Source organism: Melopsittacus undulatus, chromosome 9 (genome assembly GCF_012275295.1).
Source record: "Melopsittacus undulatus isolate bMelUnd1 chromosome 9, bMelUnd1.mat.Z, whole genome shotgun sequence".
Taxonomy (NCBI): domain Eukaryota; kingdom Metazoa; phylum Chordata; class Aves; order Psittaciformes; family Psittaculidae; genus Melopsittacus; species Melopsittacus undulatus.
Window position 1 is genome coordinate 3,239,121 of NC_047535.1, and position 24,551 is coordinate 3,263,671.

The 24,551-nt window shown below is 45.1% G+C and overlaps 2 protein-coding genes across 2 annotated transcripts in view; both read right to left on the reverse strand.

Moving 5' to 3' along the window:
- Positions 1-11,753, reverse strand: part of LRRK1 (leucine rich repeat kinase 1) — a 73,489-nt gene extending 61,736 nt beyond the window's left edge. Inside the window, exon 1 of the mRNA XM_034066249.1 lies at positions 11,575-11,753. Coding sequence (XP_033922140.1) covers positions 11,575-11,641 — 67 coding nt within the window. The 5' untranslated portion in view covers positions 11,642-11,753. The remainder of the gene's footprint in view (positions 1-11,574) is intronic.
- Positions 11,754-16,690: 4,937 nt separating this feature from the next.
- The window catches only part of ALDH1A3 (aldehyde dehydrogenase 1 family member A3), a 33,022-nt gene continuing 25,161 nt past the window's right edge, over positions 16,691-24,551 (reverse strand). Inside the window, exons 10-13 of the mRNA XM_034066456.1 lie at positions 23,354-23,518; positions 21,056-21,213; positions 19,783-19,857; positions 16,691-19,315 (exon numbers count right to left, since the gene is read on the reverse strand). Of these exons, the coding sequence (XP_033922347.1) occupies positions 19,243-19,315; positions 19,783-19,857; positions 21,056-21,213; positions 23,354-23,518 (471 nt within the window). The 3' untranslated portion in view covers positions 16,691-19,242. The remainder of the gene's footprint in view (positions 19,316-19,782; positions 19,858-21,055; positions 21,214-23,353; positions 23,519-24,551) is intronic.

Consider the following 24,551-nt stretch of genomic DNA (forward strand, 5'->3'; position numbering starts at 1 on the left):
TCTCCATCATCGAGGACAATGGGGGAAGAGGGGACAGAAAAGCCTTAAATAGAGGTAGCACTGAGACTCAGCAGTCTTTAGCGGGCAGTATGACCGATGCCTGGATGGCTGTGTGGAGCTGTCTGTCTGTCCTTCTGCCACGGTGAGCACTGAGCCAGAGCTGAAAAGCTCTACCAGATCTGAGCAGGCTGCTGCATCTGTGTGTGTGCCTCCCAGATCCCTGGGTCTCTGGAAATGACTTGTCCAAGAAGTTAAAATGAAACTAAGCTGGTTATTCTTACTTTGCTGAAGTACAAAAGAGGCTACACACAGCCATTACAAAGCAATGAGGTTAGAGAATGCACACACTGGAATATGAGTCAGAGCAAACCCATCATGTCAGTGTGCAAATCACTTTGGAAAAAGAAGTCTGGGATCACTAACTATACTTGCAGCTACCAAGGGAAAAGGAACAGGGCTACTACATGTGATGGCCCTGGGATATGGCTTTTCCTTGCAGTCTGCAACTGGACAACTCTACCTTGGACACGGTGCTCCCCAATGATTGTTCTCTAAGTGCATACACCACTTCTGTTGCCCTGAGCTATATCTGATGGAAGAGGGGCAGGAGGCATGTAACTTTCACCACAGAATCAGAGCAAAGGCACCCCATCAGCACCATGGGCTCCAGGTGCTGCAGCCAGCCTCTTGTGTGCTAATAAACCCCACACAAATCCCTGTCTGGCTGTGCATACAGCACATAAGGCTCCCATTGCTCCCCATCCCACCTTTAGCTGCCCCCTCTCCATTTATAGTTTCCTTAGCTGCAGTAGATAACACCAAGGCAACCACCATATCCCAAATGGCAGCAGCGACAGCAAACACAGGGCTGCTGCCTCCTCCTCCTCCTCTCTCTTTGCCTTCCCACTTCCCACCCAGTGGCTGGGTACATAACACAAGCAGGCAGCTGCTTGCTAACCGTGCCCCCTCCAGCTTATCAGTGCTATGAACTGGGCTGTTGTTGGTGACCCTGATGGTCTTACTACCTCCACTGAGTAGAAGTGTCAAGCCTAAGCAGCTTCACATGCACATTTTCATCCCTTTTGAACCATAGGAGCACTCAGAGCATCAGCAGCCATAATGCTGTGGTCAGCAGCCATAATTTCTCAGTGGTCAGATTGTCCCATCACCCCTGGTAGACACAGTGCAGAGAAGGAATTCGATAGGGATGACCTCCTGCAAGCACAGGGCAAAGGCTGGCTCTTGCAGAGAAGGGACATGCCCCCAGTAGTGCCCTCTTTTGGGTGCAATGGATCAGCAAAGCCCACAGAGAACATTGATGGTGTTCATTTCTACCCCTAAGAGAACAAGCTTGAGGGAACCAAGGTTGCTCTAAATGGCCAGAGAGCCAATTGCTGCATCAAAAATACAAATGACTCAGCTCTAAGTGAAAGTTTCTATTTTTGTCTTTTGGCCTCAGTGATTTGGTTCCAATCCTACAGCTTGAATCATTCAGAAAGCTGCTTTTGAGGCAAGGCCAGTGATGCCACCCTGGCTTTCCAGTTCTAAATTAGAATATATACATTAAGCATGAAGAACTATGACAACGCTTCTGGATTTTCTTTATGCCTATTTCCAGGCATGCCTGGAAAGAGGATTATTAAATGATGAAAGATGTCCCTAGTGAGACCATTCCCGTCCAACTGCATCAAACATTATAGCCATGAAACCAAACCAAGATTGGATTTCATTTGAAACACCATAAAACAAGAATTTCATGGCTAACTATGGTTTCTTTGGAAACTTTTTCCTTAATGTTCAAGCTTTCATCAAAAGCAAAAAAAAACTTACACATCTCTAATTTTCTGTCTTTCAAAGAAATAATTTGCTCAGCATCCTTCTAAACCAAAAGTCAATTATTCACACTGGGGAAGCACCGTGTCATGGCCAGCCCCTTTCTGCTATGTCCTCCTTAGACATCTATTTAAAGCTAGCTTTAGAAAGAAGCAAATGCTTTTAGCCCCAGTTCTGGGGGCCTGCATCTAGAAGAGTTCAGGGAAAGACTCCTTGTGTACATGTGAGGGCAGGACGGCCCCAGGTCTATTCTGAGTCCAAGTCTTCTACTGGCTCTACCAAAGACACAGTCAGTGATTTCACAGCTTGTCCAAGTTGAGAAAAGCAGCTCCTAAGCTTATGTTTCACTTCAGTAACACATGTAAACAGCTTCCTAAATGGAAACCCATTTAAGATACACCAACCCAACTGCTGGTCAAAAATAATAGCACAGAAGCAGCTAACATCTGCCTCTCCATCCCCATGAAACTCCACAGATGCTACCGGGAAAGACAAGCCTCAGTGGGGCTTTCAGAGAAACCTGCTTAAAGTGGTAAGATGAAGCTAAAGAACTGCTCCATCATGCTCTCTTGGGCCATAGCAGCAAGCCCAGCTCTCCATCCCTCCATCACATGGCAGGGGTCCTGGGTAGCTGCTGCCACCTTTGATGCATCCTTCCTCCCCTCCTTAAGGACCAGAGCAGGTCTGGCAGATCCTGGACACATGAAGGGTTTGGAAAGGCCAGCCAGAGATGAGGGAAAAAAAGGGAAAGCTGCATTAAAAAGATATAAAATACCTTGCACAAGTCCAGCTTATTGTGTTCAAGAAATAGAGAATCTGGAAGAGGTGGAAAAGAATCAAAGCAATAGTCTAATTACAAGACTATAGACAAAAAAAGCCTGGAAAAATAAAAGCTGGATGAAGATGGGAGTACTGTCTATAAATACATGGAGAGGGAGACACCAGGGAAGGAGAAGAGTTATTTATGTGCAGGGTATGAACACATTTTGGCTGCCAGTTAGAAGAAAGTTTGAAGTGCTGGAGAAATGAGGAACAGTCTTCTAGAAAAGCAGAAGGAACAGACAAGTTAACTTGCTTAAAACAGGCCTTGAATGAGGCTTAAGAGTGACACCGGCATACTGACCCACACACTCCTTCCAACCCTACAGCCTGTGCTCCCAAGTTATACATGTGCAGAAGCTAACCCTGTTACCAAGCACTAACACATAAGATGATAATAGCTTCACAGGCTACTTTAAGGGACGTCTGTAGAGAGTATCTTTTGTTAAACAAACTGGTAGATTAGGAAAAAGCAGACACATCTAAGAGAAAAAGCTCTTTATGAGATTTGAGGGGGTCCCACACAGCAAAATGCAAGCTTAGTACATGTTAGACAAAGATCAATGTGCTTTAACTGTCTGCTAAATAAAATACTTTACCCTTTGCTATCCCCACTTCTCATTTATCACCAAGACAACAACAACTCTAGATTAGTTTAGGTACATGTGTTGCATGCAGGAGAAAAGAAAACGCAATTAAGATACTGGATATGGTTGGCATCAAGGAAGCTGAACAGCCAATTTGGCAACAGCAAAGCCAAGGGAACTGCAGAGCTGGCAGGAGTATCAGAGGAAAGAGATGAACACAATAGTCTGGAATAGAAAATAAAACCCTAACAAAACAGCAGAGAGAGAGTTTCCACTCCAGCTTCTATTGAGCTCAATGTGAGCACTTCCACCAGCTTCCATGAAAGCAGATCCACTGAGATGTCGGTTTCCAGGACAGAATACCTCAGAGGGAAGATTACCTTAACAGTTGTGTCTGGAGCAGAAGACAACACCTGATAAAAAGACCTCCACTGTTGGCCGAGACAGTGCTGGTCACGAATCAGGCTGCATAGTGATGTGCTGCCAAAGCTTCAATGGGGGCTACCAAAGAAAATAAAACCTTCCTTCACTTGTGACAAAACCTGCATGCAGCAGAGATGAACCATCTGCATTTGCAAAGAGGGAGAAGAGGAAATACTCTCCTTTGGTCTTCCTGATGCCTGGGAATATCAGCATTCATTTCAGTAGAGGGAGAACAACGATTCTGCCCGGGAGAATACTATGTCCAAACAAAGGCATATGCTGTGAGCCTACTGCAGCCCACAGCATTTTTAGATACCTGCTGCAAGGTAGGGACAGCAAGCTTAAGCAAGGCACATTTCATCCCCCTCCCACCAACCTATAATGAACTCTGATCCATCACACATGAGAACTTGGCCCAATCCATGCAAATGACCTTGATTTGACAGCTTTTATTCCCACCCTGCCATCATGTGTGCCCTGGTTTCAGCTGGGATAGAGTTCATTGTAAGGGTGGAGTGAGCAAGGAGTTGAGTGGTCCTTAGCTGCCAGCTGGGCTGAAACCACACCAGTGTGAAAGGTTCAAGGTGCAGAACATTGGAGAATTGTGACTTTGAAAACAAGCCCACTTAAGGAGCTGGACTTTTTAAGGAGCCAGACTGTTTTGTTTTCCACGCTGCAGATGAGATCTGAAAAGGGATCCTGTCCATTAGTGTTACTGAAGAAAAGGGAAGGTTCCTGTTTGACGCAAAAATAAAAGCATTTTCAAAGGCTCTTTGATGTGCAAAACAGAACGAGGAGCAGGCAGATTCTGGAGGAGGCCTTGTCTTCAGCAATTACCAGCACTCTTTTTGAATCTGAGTCCCCAGACAGACTTTTTATGTGCAGATAATCACACTTCAGAGTGTATCAGCACTAAACTTTGTGGCTTTTCAATTAAGCAGCAATAACCTCTAGTCAAAACACTCCTTATCCCAGACGGGAATAAAACCACCCTGAAACCAACTACCTGCAGGTGAAACAATTCCAAAGACATCTATGCTTTGAAAAGATTTCATTTTGAGCTCGCCTCGGGTAGCCATGCCAGTTTTCCAAGTGATATTCTGATCATTTAAACAAGCAGTGATGTAATTTCCACAGCGACCACAAACATACCAAGAATATTTGAGCTAAATTTATCCAGACTTCTCATTTGAATCACTGCTTTGGTTCGTTATTTTTCCATGATTTTCAGCTCTGCACAGAAAAGGAGCCATGGCCAGCCTGGGACTCCTGAGTTTTCCCCAGCAGTATCCGTAATCCCAACCTTTACACTTGGAAGCTTGAGACTGACTATTAGAAATGAAATTAAACTGCTCTTTCACCTCCCAATCCCAGTCCCTGCCTCCTTTCACCATTCTCCTTCCTCCTGCCCCTCCTGTAGCAGCCTGACACTTTCCCTCACCCTTAGGAGACATGGGCTTGTCTTTACAGCTGAGAAGTTCCTGAAGGTCAGCATTGATCTGCCACCCTTCCCAGCTAGAGAGGGTGAGCCAAGAAAGTGAGGATCTGCAGCTCCATGGTAGACCCCAAGTCCTGCCAGCCTGTCCATAGCAACACGTGAAGCTTTGTGAAGTTTGAGGGCTTTCCCTAACACTTAAAGACTTCTTTTATAAGTCCTCCTTCCAAGTAAGAGCAAGGCACAAATTCAAAGCATGGGCACACTTCTGTTGTGAAACTATCAGCAGCATCCATAAAAGGGCTGCTGGTGTGGTGATACATAATCATACAAATAAGCTATTGCTGACCCACTAATGAGCACACAGACTTAGTTTAAGGAGTCTAAACTGATGTAAAAACTGAATCAAAACTTATTCAGAGACAGGCTTTGCAGTTGAGTCACCATCCCTGTAAGAGACATGTAGATGTGACTCTTAGTGACATGGTTTAGTGGTGGACTTAGCAGTGCTGGGTTAACAGTTGGATTTGATGACCTTAAAGGTCTCTTCCAACCTAAACAATTCTATGATTCTATACAGCAGATTGGGAGCTGAATGGAATAAAATCCATCCCTCACACCCTGTGAGCAATGCAAACGTTTCCTCCCAGTTACCTGCCTCCTGCCAAGCAGTGCCCTGGCAGCCCTTTTATTGATCAGACAAATGAAAACCAAATGAACCGCAGACTTACTGCTGTAAGAATCCCTGAAGATCTGGTCCCAAGCCTGTTATGTCAGTGCAAAGACTTTAATGGGTTTTGGATAAAGGCCCCAAAGGATAAGACCTCGCAGAAGACTAAATATAACTGATAGCACTTTCTTCAGTACAGGTTTAAAATCACGTGCAACATCACTGACAAAACCCTAAATCAAGGACAGGCCTGGTGAAGACTGAGTTGGTGGGAGAACTATCAATTGCTTTTTCCCACTGAAGCAGAGGACAATGGCTCTATGACCATGGTGTCAGCCCTCACTTAAGAGCTACCTTATAATCACACATTAGAAACATCATTAAATAGTCCCAGTGTACAGGATCTAAGAGCAAAGGGTTTTCTTTACTACCCCATCACCTCAGCTTTGTTTTCTTCTAGGCTTCTTGATTGAGTTGTCATAAGTTACATCTTAATGTAGTGTAAATATAAATACATTTTGCATTACACTGCATGATATTGTAATATCACAAATACATTTTAACCGAAAGGTGGAAAAATAAAGCTGTAAGCAGCAGATAATGCCAGGTACTGCTCAGACAAAGATCAACGATTTACTACTCTCTGTAAATCAGTCTGGCTCTCAGGTTGCACTGTCTGCTCACTTAGCTTCCTAAGGTCTGTATCACACTCCTGGCACTTCCAGCAGCTACAGCCCACAAGTTCAAGATCAGGCTGGCTTTGATGGTATTTATCTGGACAAAGCTGTTCCTGCCACTACTAAGACCTAAGTATTCCTTTATACCTCCCTGACTCTAGAGGGATGCAGCACCCACAAGCCAAACTCCCATTTTACACATGCATATGAAGATATTTCCAAAGGCAAATGGCTCTTCCAGATGCCTCTGCTTCAAAATAGAAGGGACATCTTCTAAGGGTGGGTGTGAATAACAGAGCTTAGTATCCAGGCTCTGAGAATCAGTTCAGAATGTCTTAAATTAGGCTCCTAATTGTAAACACTCCAGCATTTGTTGCCCTTTTCAGCAACCCAGGCTCAGCTTGGTGAGATGGTGCAATATGCAGCTCTGTTACAGTCTGCACAGGATGACAGGCTTAACCACATGCATTTTCTGCTGCAGGCTGGCCTTCCGCATCAGCTTTTGGCCCTGTGTGAGACTGCACCACTTCTGTAGATTGTGTATTTAAATAGGGTTAAAAATACAGGCCTATTACTACTGCTTTACCAGTGTACTTCCTATTCCTGCCTAGCATTTCCTACTTCTCCTTCTGCAGGGCATCAGGCAGTAAGACTAACTCACATAAGACACCTGGTTTATTTTTTGCCTTTCTCATGTTTTGCTTGCAGGAATACTTTCAATTTGCTGTTTGGACTCACAGCTTAAGAAGCAGGAAGAAAACCAGAAGACTTTCAAGGCTCATTGACTCTGATTATACAGAACTTCAAGCAAACAACACACTGCAGGTCTCTAGTGCTCTGTGTGCTCAAATCACCTCCAAGATGCTCTCCTTGTCCTTCTCACCACCATGCTGTCGCAGCAGGCTCAGGGTAATGTTACTACAGGGTAATGTGTGGATGGAAAAAGCAGAACAGAGGGGGCAAATACATTTTCCCTGTTACATAGCACAACGTGCCACAGATGGGGCTAAGTCAACATGCCCTAAAACCTGGCCCAAGCCCCATGCACACAGCTGCTATAAAGGTTTTAAGGTTTACATGGTGATTTCACGAAGAACAAAGTGACACCAGTGGTGCTGCCAGCACTGATTTTCCCTTCCTCCTCTATTCAACAGGGAAGATTTATAAGCAAAGATATTCTCACTACCAAATGCCAGTTCCTGCCCTTCACAGGCAACAAAAACAACAGTGGAAATGAGTGCAAATGACACCAAAAATGATCTGGAGGCCATTTACATGCACATCCTGGAGCGGGTGAGCTCTGCTGCTTTTACTGCTGTAAAGAAGTCAGTTCTTCCTGTAGACTTACTTTTTAAGTGGATTTCACACTGACAGCCTGGCAGGCTCGGGTTAGCCAGTAAGCACCAAAGGGAGAACAAGGGCACAGTCTCCCGAAGTTTCCATCCCTCCACATACAGTCCTGGTGACAGACAGACCCTGTCACCTCCTCAAAAAGCCTCTGATGAAGGCCTGGGCCACATTTGCAGATGTTCTGCCCTGATGCAAACCGGGGAGTGATGCGGCATGCACAAAGCCATGTCCCCAGAGAATGAACCATTTCAGTTGCTATTAGCTAACCTCAAGCTGTCACCATTCAATCCATTGTGCAACTTTCCACATAGAACTGCACTCGCTCCTGAGCAGTCCCTCTTGTTAAAACGACTCCTTAACTCTTCCAGTTAAACTCCCCTTACTTGCACTGGAGACTTCTCTACAACTCAGGAAGCAGCAGCACAGGCAGCTGCTTTCCCTCTGAGTCAGTACTGAGCTGAGCCATGGCCCAGATGGGGTTGCAAAGGTCACTACAATTGTGAGTAGCTTCTTTCTGACAAAATACAAAGCCCTGGGAGCTGCTGGGTCACCACAGCACTTTTGAAGCACAGCTTTAAGAGTCTTTGGTCCACTCCAAATGCCAACTCAAGCCATTATATTCTAGTCACTTGTTTGATCCTTCATTTTAATATTTAGGTCTCTTTTTCAGGTATTCTGCCCATGTCTACTTGTGCTTCCATGGACATGAAGTTGGAAGTCACCAGCTTAAACCAGATTTGCCTCAAAAGAAGCTCTAAAGGTTGATTTAGTTAATATGTGCAAAGCTACTATAAAATGTCAAGCAACTATCATTGGCATCATAGTCCCTAATACGTAATATTATATACATTACAACATAACACCCTTATCAATGCCCATTTCTAGATTTAGAAGGAGGAAAGAGACACCCTCTGGTGTGCTGGAAGGATAATCCAATTCCACCTCCAAGACACAAACCAGTGGCAGATGAACACTGCGACTTTGAATAAAATCCTCAGTAAGGCAGCAATAAGCTCTTTAACAAAACTGTCCTTACCCTGCAGCAGACAATGATTGCTTTTCTACATCTTGGCTGATCTGTCTCCTAGAATCTCCTATGAGAATTAAATCCTAGCTGTAAAATTTCATAAGATTCAAAGAAACCAACCAGCCCACAGAAAGATGACTCTCTATTCTGTTTTAGGCATTCATACAGTGACATCTTTGGGCTTCCATTGTATTTCTTACAAGCCTGGCATTATGTCACCTCCACTATATTATGTAGAACTCCTTAATCAAGTTTAAAAAACCCAAAACCTGTGTTCCCTGAGAGGCTGTAGCCACCCCCGTATCTCTGCTCGCTTTCTTGCCTTTAATTAGGGCAAGATGAACATATCTAGGAGAGGGGAAGCAGGGTTTGAGGAGGGAAGGGAGATGCTGACTGCACCCGGAATGGAGCATTATTCTACACTCCAGGGACAAATCCTCTCTGTGGACCAGTGGGTGCTCAGCTGGCATCGAGTCAAGCCCAGCATCATCCCAGAGGGTAGAGAGGGTCCAGTTCTGAAGCACAGCTCTGACGGTAACTGAGCATCCTTCTGGGATACAGGCAAGATCACTGTCACAGCCAAGAGGAATAGCAAAGGAGACGCAAGCAGTAAGGTGAGCCCTTGCATCATATCTTACATTTGCTACCTAGAGTCAGTGATGCTGTGAACCTATTCTCCACATGGACAGCTGGCCAAATGCATAGCTGTGGGGGGAAAAAAGCCCTAAAAACCTTAAGGGTTTCAAATGATCAAGGCAGTGGGTGCTCATGGTACCCACTGGAAGGTGCCTCCAGCACTGTGCCAGCCATAACGCTGCACTGATCCATCACTGAGGCACAAGAACTGCCGTGCTGTTTGCTAAACCCCTCACATTCACGCTGTCCCTCCTGCCTCCCCAAGAAAGCCTCCAAGCTTTGGGAGCACTAATGAGGTCATTGGCATTAAGGAAATGATCTGTGATCTCACTCCACTTCCCAGTGGTTCCCACTGAATGGAAGCAGGAGGTTGCATCTATATTGTTAATAAATCGTGTAAACAATAGGTTCAGATGTGGAGGCTAAATGAGTCACCTCATTCCTGCCATCAAGCTCTGTAATAGGATCCAAATGCAGAACAAGGACCAGCTAACTTAGGGAGTGGACCAGCCAGCTAATGACAATTATTCTTGGCAGGACTCAAACAAGCCTGAAATAAAAGAGTTTAAACATGTACAGCATGCTTACAAAGACAAATCAACCAGGGCACTACTCAATCTTAAACATTCACAGGATCCCTTTGCCAGCCTTCCAACACTGTTTATCAAATACAATAACCCAGACGTGTATAGAAGAGTTATACCGGTACGATTTGTCTGCTTCCAGTTAACCAGTTTAACTGAATATATTTACATAACAGAAGCATGTAATAAAGTTCCCAGAACAAAAACTGAGCTCATAATGTAGATCTGCCTTTTTTGCTTTTCACTTCATTATGCACTCCTAAGCCAATTTGTTTTATTTACTGTATCTTTAAAGAGGGAGAAAAACTTGTCAAATCACTACTGCAGGACAAAAATTTAGCAATTCTTAACACTTGTGAATCATTAGCACAGATTAAAATTCTTCTCATGTTTTATAGCTTAGTATTCAAATGGAGATAATTTCTTCCAGAGAGAAATTCAGAAGATAGAATTTAAGGCTATTCAATAACCAAATGCTCCTCATTATTACAGAAAGATACAATGCTGATTTACAAAAGCAAACCCAAAGAGAAAAATCAGTATCACAGAATAAGCAGCATACATACGGAGAGAGGAAAGAGTCCCCAGAGCTCCCTGTGATGCTGGTGAGAAACGTCTTCAAACCAGATAAGGCGGCCTCTGAATAAACTATCAGGTTTTGCTTCATAGTTGCTGATAAAATCCAAAATAAGGCTGCAAAAACATTAGCTTCTGCTGAAGCCTGCTTACTCACTACAAAGCGTCAAACACACCTTCATCCCACACTTAAAACGCAGATGCTGCCTCCTAATGAACTGCTTGTTGCAAGGGGGGAATACCGTTATACAATAACCAGGCGGCTATTTCTTGCTGCAGGAGTATAACTGGGGTTTGACTCAGAGAATGGCAGCAGTGCTGAGGAGATGAGAGTTTCAGGGATAAAAGCCATCCAAAAATAATTTGGTTGTTCAGAAAACAAACTAAATTGACAGGAAGGAACCTGAAGCATATGTCTCTCCTAAAGAGAAATTCCCACTGTGGATTTATGACATTATATGAACACCGACCTTCCAACCTAGCCAACAATAACCCATTGCAAGCCACTAAATCAAAGTTGACAATAAAACTAGAGCAGGTTAATATCAGGTTCAGCCTGAGGAATGATGCTCTGATTTTAGCAGCTTTCATCCCCCAAATACACACTGCATCAGCGGCTGGGAACATATTTGCATTCACACACTGAAAAAGCACAGATCTTGTAAAACATATTTAGGAACTGGTGAGACGTGATACATATATTGACTAATTCCGTAGGCCTTTGGAGAAAAATCAGTCTTCAGAGGAATGCTATTCTTACCGCCTGAGTAGTTCAACATGACTCTTCTTGGAAGTAAAATTCCTTGTTCTAACCTATCAATTTTCAATGATTAGGGCTCAAATCACTCAAAGATCTTCCACACATTTAAATGTCATTGAAACTCAGTGGCAGCTGGCCACTCTTAAAACCTTTTGCTCCCAATCTGACCAGGAAAGGAAAGAAATCCTCCCATTTACCATTTTGTGGATCCATGCTGCTCTCTCTGCAAACAGCGGATTCCTCAGTTCCCACACACCAGTACATTCTGGGTCGCAGTTGTGAAGATCCAACAGACAAACTTTCTGCAGCGCTTAAAACTGAAGTGTTGTCAAAGCCGAATGATCTCCGTCAAGTAAATGCAGGAGCAGAGGCTGTTAGTAAGCATCATCCTGATGAAACATCATTTGCTCTGTTTAAAAATAAACAGCAAAACAAATTAGTTGTCTGGAAATTGCATGAAGCTTATTCCTCCGCATTCTAATGCAGTTGTCTGAATGTTGCTTTGCAGAAATGCATTTATCATCTTATAAATACAATTATTTTCATAATAGCTTTGTTAAAGAGCATAACATGAATTAACAGAGGAGACTAACATCTCTGCTATAGAAAGATAATGTTCCCAATCTTTCTCCACTGAAGCTACTCAGTCTTTGGGGGTAGGCAGGGGTCACAGCTGCAGTTTCAGATTCTCCACAAGCTAGTGTAAAGGCAGAGCATTGAAACCATGCAGTGCAGCTGGAAAAATCCTAACTGCAACCTCAAAACCTTTCCCGTCCACAAAGAAGACTGCGGCTCTTGTAAGACTGCACCGTGAGAAACTGAGAAATACTGATGTGGTTACTGAGACAGTGCTCTGTAGGAAAGAAAAGAGGGTTGAGAGAAACACACCAGCTCCTTCCCCTTTGCCCAGTGCTCCTAGAAGCCTCAGGCTTCTTCAAACATGTTCAAGGAGGCAAATCAGGCCCTGAGTAGCTCTTAAAGTTGGCTTCTTCTGAACTGTCTTGCACAACAGCCAGCAGAAAACTGCACAGCTCGGTCTCCAAAGGCATTTCCACCTCCTTACCTCTTCACCACTGCACACCTGGAATTTTCTCTCTTTGAATGCATCTTCCACAGGGGTTAAAAGTACGGGTGAATTTGCAGTGTGTGCCCAACCAGTATCAATGTTCATTCACTTTCTGCTTTTGGTTTCAGTCAGTAAAAGCCTCTCAAACATAATGTGATGCCCTTCACCTTTGACTGCTATTGGTTTTTCTCACGTCTGGTGTGTGATACTGAGTTTTGATCAGAGGCTCTAATTTGCCAAAGCATGTAACCCACGTCCTTATTCAGCCTGTAAGACCCAAGAATATCCCTAACTCTCCCTCAGCAGAGCTGGCTTCCTGCATTGGGATCAAAGGCCAAGGAGAATATAAAAACACACTGATCCATCACAATTTGCCAGGAAGTTTTCTGCTCTTCCTCCATGTTACAAGGTTTTTAATCACCAGCTGACAATGTTAAAAGTCCCTACACACTACATCAGTTGTTTCTAGGCAAATAATTGAATTTTAAGTGCACTTAGCAAAACTCAGCTTCTGATGACCCTACTTTGTGGTGCCTGGCAGCAGGAACTAAAACTCACAGCCCAAGCACTGCACATACCCTGAAATCCAGGCTCTGGGTGTTGACCACAGACTGTGGTTTGGTGCTTTGGTGTTTTTCAGAGGTGGGAAAAATAACCTGGGTGCCATATGGCAAATAATGATATGGACTGAGAGACCTGGGCCAGGCTGCATGTGAGCACTTACACACACAGGCCACAAACACCTCCTTTGCAGCAGCATGGCTGCAGCTCCAGATGGATGCAGATGCCTGAGCATCCATCCATCCCTCCCTCAACATCCCAGCCTGTTCATCTCCCAGGTCAGGCCCCAGCAGCTCTCGCACCCCAGTGCAGCAGCTGGGTGCATGTAGGAGGCTCTGGCTACTGCAGGAGGCTGAGATGGAGGTGGTCCTGAAGCCCAGATCCAGCCCATGAACTGGTGAACTGGGCCCATGGCAGTGGAGGACCAGATTCTGCCCTAGAACATGCCAAGATCCCAAAGTGGTCCAGGTTGTTAACTCTGAAAGTGGAAGGGATGTGATGCTTCCCCTGTGCCCTTGCTTATAAACACACTGAGCAGCTACAGCAAGAATAAATACTTCCCCATGCAAAGACCAATGGACCAGCTCTTTTAGCAGATGCTGGTTTCTAAGGCATTTCCTTGCTGTACGATGGGGCACACCATGTGCACTCACAGCAATCATACAAGAAACTGACCCCACTGGGGTCAGTGTGGACCACAGAGACTTGAAAACCACCCCACTCCTGATTCTTAGCTTTCTACTCAGTTTATTCCTCAGGCTGAAACTTTCCTTATATGCAATGAAAGGAAAACACTGTCAGGAACAATCATACTGTGGCTTTGATAATCAGTTCCCTTTAACTGCAGGTAGGACACTAAATGCTGTAGCCACATATACTAATGCCACACAGCACCCATCAAAGCAGCATTTCCATATTTCAGGACCTTTGTCTATATAATAACAGTGCTTTTACCTTAAGCAAGATACACTCAGCTGTGACACAAGCAAACACCGTGTGTTAGTCTGATTTAGGGAGACAGATCCTATGTGCTCCGCAGAAGGAGCAGTGTGAATGTGCAGAACACACCTGAAGGTTGATTTAATGATCCCATGTCCCACATTCCCAGTTTCCCTCCTGAGACCCGCTCCTGCCATCTATCAGTGTCCCAGTGCATCCAGCCATGCCTGGAGCATCCCGAGGAGCTGCTCCCCACTCTGCCCGTCCAGTCTCACCGTGTGTATGGTGCCTAATGGCAGCAAGGCACCCACGAACACCACGGTCTCACCGGGATCGCTTCCCAGCTCACCAGAAACATGCCAGAACTCCAGTTCTCGGCTCAAATCACCTGCTGCTTCCCAGTAGCCCATCAGGGCACTGCAATAGGTACCACCACGGATCCAGAGAGCCCCAAAACCCCTTCGGGATGGAAAACGCACTGCGGGCTCCTCTGCTTGCCATCCATCACACACTGGAACCGACACGGCCTGCCTCATTCCTGCCGGGAGACATCCCATCCCGGCGGGACACACGTCCTTCGGTCCGCTCTGTGCACAGAGTGCCAACCGCCTTCTGCCCACACTGAGGGGAAATGAGGCATGGCCCCATTCGAAGTGTCCCATGAGCCTTCCCGGGGGCCGCTCGGCCACGGGGAGCCGGGGCAGCCCGGGAGGAGCCGCTCTCGGCCGCGTCCATAAACCGAGTTCTCCTCAGAGCAAGCCCCAAGTGTTTCCCCCCTTGCTCCGGGCCGGGCCGGGCGGGGCGGCCGCTTTCCTGCAGCCCGGGCCGGGGAGGAGAGGGTAGAGCAGCGCCGCGAAGTTCCCTCCGCACTTTTATTGTGCTTTAAAGAACCTTTTTCCCCCTCCTTTCTCCACACGAGCAGCCCCGGCAGCCCCAGCCCGCAGCCTCCCCTCACTGCCGGGCAGGTGCCCTCACAGCGCGGCCAGGCCGAAGCGGCAGCAAAGCCTCGGTACCTCCTGCGTCCCGGGGCCCGCGGGGTCCCTGCGGCCGCCGCCTCCTCCTCCTCCTCCTCTTCCTCCTCCTCCGGTGCTCGCCCGCCCGTCTCGCTGTGGGGCTCTGGAGGCGGAGGGAGGGAGGAAGGAAAAGGAGTGCGGCGCCTCCTCCGCCACCGGGCCCGCGGCCGCTGAGGGCCCGCCCGGCCCCGGCCGCCGTGAGGGGCTGCGCCTCGCCTGCCTGAGGGCTGAGGGGACGTGGAGGGAGAGGAGAGAAAGGGCCCAGGGCTGCCCCTCTGGGCTCCTTGTCCAGCCGGGACCCCACTCTCTGGGGGTGTTTGGGGGTAAAAGCAGACTTTGGGAGCTGCAGGGCTTGTCGGGGGGTGCTCGCCCTCACAACCTGCTGCCATAGAGCTCCCCGGGCTCCTACACTGCTGCCCATCTCCTGTCAGCATCAGTCGGCCGGGCCTTACCGGTAGCAGCGCTGATCCGAGATTCCTTTCTTTGAAAGTTGTTCCTTCCCCAGAAGGGAGTTTGCTCCTCTTTGGAAAAGCAAGGCGAGGTTGCCCCCTTCCTTCCGAAGGAGGCGGACATACCGTGCTCCGTCTGGAATATCGTTTCTCCATCACAAACCCGTTCATCCCCAGGTACCGGAACCTCTCACAAGCCTGGTACTGCTCTGCTCTCCCCACTCATGGGGTGTACTAAGAAAAGATCACTTTTGCGTGCTTTTTGCTTTGGTATTCACAGTGATTCTGTGAATTACATACTGAGGGTATTTTCTTCCCTGGTCTGTACCAAGAAATGGGTCTCTGATGACCACCTGAGTGTGGGAAAAGCCATATCCATTCATGGAATAGCTGCATCCAGCCTGAGACTTGCCTCGGGTGTTCCTTTGATGTAATCGTGGAGACAGAGGATGGGTCTTCTCTGGTGCTTTCACTTGTGTTCAGGTCCCATTAATCTGCTTTTAGCTGCAGCCACAGGAGTGATACCTGGTTTTAGAACCCTTTTGAACTGGAAGAGGCTGTGCTTGCCCCTGCCAGCTGCAGCTCTGCTCCTCTTCTCCTCAGCTTACAAAAGTGACTGCTAAAGGGTAAGCTAGCAGGCACATGCTGCAGGTTTTGTGTGTGAAGCACCAACTACACTTCAGGGCTTTGCTTTTCAAATAGGCTAATCCCTCACTAACTTCAGAAATGAACCAGGTTCAGATGGCTTTGGAATCCCCAGTGGGATACTGCATCCCCAGATACACACCTGCAGACAGGCACTCTACCTTCAGTTCTGCCATGTGGAGAAGGTACCTTGAAATGACATTGTGTCTTGTGCATGTTTCCACTTCAGGACTACTGCTGGGCTACTGAATGAAGTGGAACAGACACAACTCTGAGGAAGAGCCCACTGTAAGTACAGCAATTCAGTGGCAGTTTGGTTTAGAAGAACTGAACAGTAACCCTTTCTACTGTTTGCTTGTGTTGGCACAATGTGCCAGAGCGCAATGAAACCCAGTGAGAGGAGGATGGAGTTGAGTGGAAGACGTTTGCTGATGGAAGGAGTCTTACTACATGTGTAAGAGGGGCTGTAATTATCTTAAAGCAGTGTAAAAACAAAAGGCATTCAACTTATTCCCCTCTGTTAGAGAGTGAAGTCAGTGGAAGTTTTCTGCCCCCCCACCTTCAAAGTGCAGCATTTAAGAACCACTTCACAAAGTTAAACATTTATTAGGAATGAGAACTATTACAAAAAGATACCCAGAGTCTAAATATATACATGAGGTTTAAACATAGCGTTTGCCTGTACCTTTAGCTATAAAAATACATTAGATTAACTGTCTCCTAATTTATAAATATAGTTCTTTTTTAATATAAAACCCCAAACCTAGTATTTCATATGAAAGCCTTGGTGTGCAATGGAAGAATATATACCCGCTAAGGGGTTATCTTAAAGTTAGTGTCTAGTGTTATATAACTTACAAAATTCAGTGTGTAGAGTCAAACCCTGATTTATACAATAAGAGATACATTGACTTTTTAAAAACTTGATAAGAAAAAGGAGGTGAAATATATATCATACATATAAAGCCAGAATCCTAGGAACTTCAGAACCTCAGCTGATTTGGGTTTCAACCACTGTCCATCAAAAACACAGAGACAGAGCAAGATAACCAGCCTTTTACTGTTTGCCTTCTCTCCCTCCTGACTGCAGCCCTAGAAAACCAACCAGTAGGCAAAAGTAAAATGTTTGTCTGAGACATTGTTTGCACTCTTAAAGTGTTTTACAAAACATAGAAACTTATTTACAGTGTTCCCATTTGGCCTTTCATGGGGAAGGGAGGACATTTCCTTCACTGGATGGGGAGATTTACCTGTCTCACATGCCTGTGTTACGCACTGCTGGTGGAGGTATGTCATTTAAGAAGTTAAGCAGGGTTGAAGTGCAATTTCAATGTTCACTAACAAGGAAGTTTAAGCTCATGCAAACTTTTTCCTTACTTACCACCTCCTTCCTCCTCCAAAAAAAAAGGGCCACTCATGCAGCAGAACTTGTTACTGACTGGGTACATCTCTGAGCTAAGGAAAGTACTGGTTAAATCCTTGCTTGCATCAGAGAAGAGAGGTTAGACCTGCATTTCTGCTTCAGGCACTGACATCTGGAAGGCTCCAGGCAGGAATCTTTATCCATGGAGATCTGTTGATGGCTGTAAGGAACCTCTGTTGGTTTGCTCTCAGAGGACAATGCCAGTGAGATCAGCTGAACTCCCTAACAAGCTGGCACCACTAACTCCTGCATACTCACAGCTCCTGCAAACGTGGAACTTCCCATACTCTTGCCAGTGGTTCTCCGGTACAGAATCAGCAGGAAGAGGAGGGAGAGCCCAGGAACTGGTGGCTTGTCATTAATCTCATAGTAAAGAATGAGCATGCAAAGAAGTTACTGCAGGAGAGACTTAAGGCATGAACTTGGTGTGACAGCCACTCCCCGGATGCTATTCATGTATGAGCATGCTTATATAGCTCAAGGCAGTTTAGGTCTCGGTGAAGGACCAGCTACTCTGTGCTTGCCACAAGATGACAGTACTCACAGTACTGCAAAGCTGCTGACACATTTAAGTCCAGCCATAGCTTATTCCATGATAACTGCTTGTACACCCACATCTTTAGCACTGAGTGTGTACTTGGGAGCACCTGCCTTTTCCTACTGTACTTCCAGAAATGTATTTTAAGCTATATTCATATGGGATAAAAAAGCAGTGAGGAGAGCTTGTAAGTTTTACTCTGATAATGATAATTCTGGCTCAAAAAGTGAAGAGATGTTCATAAAGCCTGAAAGTTACAAAGAAAGAGCAAGCAGGACAGCTTCTTGCAGCTCTTCAGCTCCCTCCCCCAAGTCAGGAGAACTGGTGTGGGGTATTTTCTGTGGGGTATCTACCATGCTACATGCTTAGCATTCAACTCGGTGCCATCATGGTAAGTACAGTGCAAAATCCTCTTGCAAAAAGTGCTATAGTGAAGGTTTGAGATACAATGATGACTCATTTGGAGCTAGAAGGGTTAGAAAGTCAGTACCTTGCATTTGCAGCACGTGTGCACACCAGGACATCAGGTTCCAAGGACACTTTAAAGTCTAGCTCTGTTGGGTGAAATACAGGCCCTAAAGGAGTCCTCTAGGAAACTCCCACAAATCTCATTCAGGGCTAGAATATCACCACTATGGAGAACGCATGTATCTTTAGAGAGACAAAAATAGCTCTTTCAAAGGGAATTTCTTTACAAATCCTTCCATGAAAGCTTGAAATTCTGAACTCCAGCTGCAGTCTTCACACAAACTCTGCCAACTTCAGTCACGTTGTATTAACCCAACCACTCAAGTCCATTTAAGCCAAGTGAAACCCATATAGAATCATAGAATAGTTAAGGTTGGAAAGGACCTGAAGATCATCTATTTCCAACCCCCTGCCATGGGCAGGGACACCTCACACTAACAGTACCAGAAGCTTGTCTAACATGCCACTGATGTTCACGTCCTTCAGGGGTACAGTTTGAAAGCAAAGTCCTGCAAACACTGTCACAGGTAGCAGACAGATGGACAGCCAGGGACTTGTGCCATACAAGTGTGTGCTGCGCTGCCAGTAGGGTCAGTTAAATCGGTTTTCAAAGAGCCAGCTGGCAAAATGGAGTCCAGTAGATTCAGTGTTTCTAGAGGAATAAAGTTAAGTGTTTCCATTCTCCTTCCTCCCCTCCCCTCCCCTTTGCTCTGAACACATCCCCCAGGTGCCACATTCAGTGTCACATTCAGGCCTTCTGCTTTCATGGGCTCTTCTGGGAGAGTTTGATGGTGACTGTTTTCACTTCGGTATATTCTGCCAGAGCATATTCACCGCTGGAAGAGAAGAGAGAGGAGGGAAGGGGACAAGCAATTGTAGCTTGTTAAGGTGTATTCCCCTAAGATAAGAGATTTACACACAAATGCATTTTAGCCTCTGATTGACAGCTGCTGTAAATGTCTTCAGGCCATTACAACCAGATTTAAACTAACTTATACAAGCTACTGCTCATAATCATGAAGCACACGCACCTAAGTACACACAGTTACACCCCATTGTGAAAGAAACAAATGCTTTCACGAGTAGAACTGACTGAGCAGGAGTAAGAGCTTATAAAGCAGATGAAGGTACTCTAAAAGGCACCACTCAGGTTTTCACATCTATGCATTACATCCACACTGTATTGGCTTAGCACCTCCCTCTGCAGCATACTGCAAGCCTAATAGTTTAAAGCAAATTCAACAACATTTTCATAGTTATTGCATTCACCATCCACATATAAACAAAACAGAGCAAAACTTACAGTTCTCTGCCATTGCCTGACATTTTAAAGCCACCAAAAGGAGCCTGTGCATAGAGTGCGTTGTAACAGTTGATCCTACAATAAAAACGTCAATTGTAAAACCACAATTCAGTTCCAAGGAGAAACAAGATGATGATGACAACACCACCACCACAAAAAAGGCTGAAATCTGACAGTTTTCTCTTTATACAGTTCATACGCTTGCAAAATCAGATTTTAGCAATAAATCTTCTTTTGTGTCAGAAACAGAAGACATTTGAGTGGTGCTCACTCTGACCTACATCTCACTTCGTAGCCTCTAATGGCAAAGACATTCATCCTTGAGCTGGAATTTATGCTGTATTCAGAGCTGTGCTTAAAATAAGTAGTACAACCTATTCCCTAATTTAATGAAGCACATTCTGCACTGAACATGTTTACTCAGAAAGCTGTCCACAAACACTCACGAGCAGCCCCACCATCCACTTCCAGGTATAGAAAAGAGTTGGACTGCATTAGACAATTGTGTTGCAGTAAAATGGAATGCCAGGCATTTCTCTGTAGATATTAGGCAGCTAAAGCTAAGGCAGATACTTCCTCAGCATCTCAGTAAGATCAAATGTCTGGAAGAGAGACAGCTATGGCTTGGTGCTGTAGGACTGCACCTTCATGTATGTACAGCATGTCTATCCTTCAAAGCCTAACATCCCATTTTCATGTAAATGTTATTCAGAAGCAGATTCTTCTGATGCCAAATCTTAAAATCAATCCTCTGTAGGTATCAAAGTCAGATCTCAGATCAAATTCCTACCATAAGTGTGTGTGTGTGGGGGGATCAGGATTCCTTCTTTAAAACGATTCTAATGTAAAGTAATTTTATAAGCAAAAAAAGCTGATCTTTCTGACAGTGGTGTGATGCCATCTACCGTCCATGCTGATTTGTGCAGCTAAGACCCATCTGATGCTACCTAGAGATGGTGAAAATTGCTTGCCTTCACACACAGGATTTTGAAAGGCATCATGTCTGGTGGAACTCACTACAACCCCTACACTTCCAGGGATTTCCAGTCAAAGAACTACATCGACTGAAGGAACAAAAAGTCCATTTCTTGCCTGACTGTCTGGTCTTTACCACCATATTTTGATGAACGGATGTTGTTTCTAAGCAGGATATTGGGAATTAAGCAGACTAATACATCTTAGTTGTGGCACATACACATGATTCCAAATCATACTCCCTCCCCTCTCCCAGGAAACAAAATCCCAGCCCACACTCTGGTCCCACACTGCTTACCAGACTGTTCCTGACTGCAATGCTGAAGCTAGTGTTAATGCTCTGTCCAGATTCTTTGTGAACACTGCAGCTGTGAGTCCATACTCAGTACTGTTGGCTCTCCTTATGACCTCTTCTATACTCTTGAACTTCATAATTGGCTGAACTGGCCCAAAAATCTGCACAAAGGGAGGAAAGCCTTTGCTAATTGTGGCAATTCTGAAGTAAACACAATTGGGTGCTTTGGTTGGATACTGTATTTAAAATGTTACATCCTGGTCTGCTAGAAGTCACTGATAGTCTTCAAAACCTACTAATCAAACTGACTTCAAAGGAACTACAGTGATGTGCTACAGTAGCTAATACATGCTAACTAGCAGATCATTTGTAATAGGAATAAGCAGAGTAAGATCTGGACAAGTTTCAAATGATTCATCCTTACTCCATTTATGACTCCCCTTTTGAACTCAGAAGTTGAGTGTACTCAAGCAGTAATTCATATATTTCAAGGATTGCAAATTTTCTTCTTGGTTTGAACTCTGATTTTGTCACTGTGTGCAGTTTATTTGCATGCAGTGCATTTACCAGCATGCGTCTGACCACAAATTTGGCTTCCCAGGTTGCCAGGACAAAGGCAGCAAGCACACACAGTGCTTCCCAACTTCTGGATGGTGACTCTCATCCTGTACAGTATGAAAGGTGAGGCCCTTTCCTGGCCTGCATGGTCTTTCAGTATAATAAACCCTGAGCTAAGGTGAGATACAGTATTGCTTGTGCCACCTTGAGGGCCAGGCTGAGCAGTTTCCCTAGCTTTTAGGCTCATACAAGTGTTTCTGAATGCCTTCGTTTTGGGAGATCCAGGTACTTAACTTGACCCTAGGCAAAGGATGAACGTGCATTTGCAACAAAGCTGAGAATGAATGAAACTGGATAAAGTCCATGAATTGTGACTTGGGATTTGGAGTCAGTTCATTACAAAAAGGCCTGTCATGGGATTTTCAGCTCTTATTCCCTCTATTTTTAGACTGTAACTCATATCCAGACTGACTGATACCTTTCCCAGGTTTCTCAGAGAAGCTGTGGCAGATGTGAGACATTAAACATTTTGTCAGGAGTGAAAAGTAAGCAGCCCCATATAATGCACTAGGCTAAACTGTAAAAAAACAAGTGCCAGTTAGACTTTGGCAACTATTTATTTTCCTTTGGGGAAACTGTAGATTAACTTCTGTTTCAAAGGAATATCACGGGACCTAATCACATACGGCTTGTTCAATTTTTCTGCATATGAATAATGAAAGCCAGAGTATTAGAGTTGCACTTTGCTGCTTTTGACCATGCTTTCAAAGAGGAAAAAAAATGGTCAATCCCAGGGGATTTCATCATGGGAACAGAATCAGGGATCATTTCAGGTTAAGGTTACTTGAGAGAAGTTCTTCAGTGGCAGAACAGCAGGGCCATTCCTTCCCTCCTCTCCAGCTTCAGGTCCCAGATATCTTATCCCACCTTTCTGCAATAAAGCAACTCCTTTTTTACTAAGTAGTGGAGCAAGAACACACATCATCCTGTCCTCTCTCACGCTGAATCAGCATGTATCATAGCTGAGCAATTTCAAGTCCACTCAGTAGGAGGTGCGTGAGAACACATCTGCGTAGAGTGGGAGAACTGAACTGTCTTCAGGAAACTTGAAAACTTCAGGGCAAAAGAGACACAGATTGCTCCAGCCTGCCACAGTTACAGTTATTTTTATTCATCTCTATTTAAAATCAAGGGTTCAGACAGACACCCTTCCATTACCACTATTTCTTATTCAGAAGCAGTGTTTACCTAGGTAAGGCATGCACCTGTATTTTGCATTATAGCAAGTTTTCCTGAAATGAGACCCAAAAGCTTTAGGGTAGTGTTATCTACTATGTTTTCATCTGGGTTTATTAAGGTATACTAGATACGCTCAGGGGGGCTACTTTCCTTTTGGAAAACCAAACAAAACGAGGGAAAGCTGCAAGGCATTAGGAAGGGCTGCAAACAGACACCTATCCATTGCACAAAAACTGCTGCTAAAACATTTTGACAGGAATTTTTGCCTGTTCTGTTCTCCTCCTTTTCCACCCACAATTCCCCCCCATATGCACATAAACTCCAATTGAAGTTCACCTTGCAGATACTTCATTAGTAGAATAGATTTCAGCATTAGACAGTTGTTAAGACGCTGAAATAAGTGAAACTTCAGTTCTCCTCTGAGGTTTTCACTTCAACCTACAACCATACCTCTTTTCTTTCCCATTTAAATACATATATAGGTTCAGGTGACTTGTACTGTACCTCTTCTTTGGCGATACGCATGTTGTCAGTGACCTCTGAAAACACAGTGGGTTTTATAAACAGGCCTCTGTCTTCAATGGCAAGACCCCCACACTCCAGCTTAGCCCCTTCTTTCTTGCCACTTTCTATCAGCTCCAGGATTTTATCAAACTGGTTTTGGTCAATCTGTCAGACACAGAAGGAAAAGAAACGGACAACAGTATCTTTATTATTACTGTTTCAGAGACTGGCGTCATTGCATGTGGCCCAGGGGCACATTTCAGGGCACTGCCAAAGCAAGTGAGTTTATATCTCATTCTATGATACAACAGTCAGGCAATAAGCAGGCTAAAAGACAGGACATAGGCATAGCCCTGAGCCACAGAAAACAGGAGGTGAAGTTACATGTGATAGTTCAATCTGGTCTAATAGTTTGCTGCTATTTGTATGTTCCCGTCCTCCACATCTTGGATATGTACTCCCATGGTTCACCTTGCTCCTGCTCTGGGACTTACTGACCTGCTCCATGCACTAACTTTAGCTTAGTAGCACCATGAGAACAGCCTGAGATAGGTTTTGCTGGGCTAGCAGCCTCAGCCAGCTCAGCAAGGGATCCTGTCAGCAACAGAAACAGTGCAAGGGAGGGAGAATCAGCATATATAAACTATTAAGCTGACTTTGCTGTAATGTGCAGCTTGACCCGCAGCTGTCTGTCCCCAGCTGGGAGAGCCCAGTGAGCTCTGCCTCCAACTCTTTCCACACACACACACTGGTTGACAGCCTCAAAGATGAGCCCTGTTAGTGGGGTGACTTCAGAACAACTACTGCTCTGAAGCCATACTCGTAAAATCATACAGATACTGTCAGGCTTCAAACGAACACGCTATTTGCATGATGGATAATTAAGATATGAAACGCCTCATCAGAGCACACTGCAGAGGTAAGACTTATCTTAAACTAAAACTAATAAAACCCTTGACAAGTTCATAGACAAATAAAAGACTCCAAGGTGCCCTGGCAACTTGGGAGGTTATTCTGAATGCCAGGTATCTCCAGATGCTTGTACTGGTTCAATACCCCTCCCTGAGCATCTGGTTTTATTTCAGCAGGGCCAGTTGCCAGTTGGGACTGTTTATATGGAGTGTTCCACACTCGACTCCTCCAGATTACAGACTATATCCTGTCCCTAGTTAATCCTGGCCACAGGCAATTTGAGTTG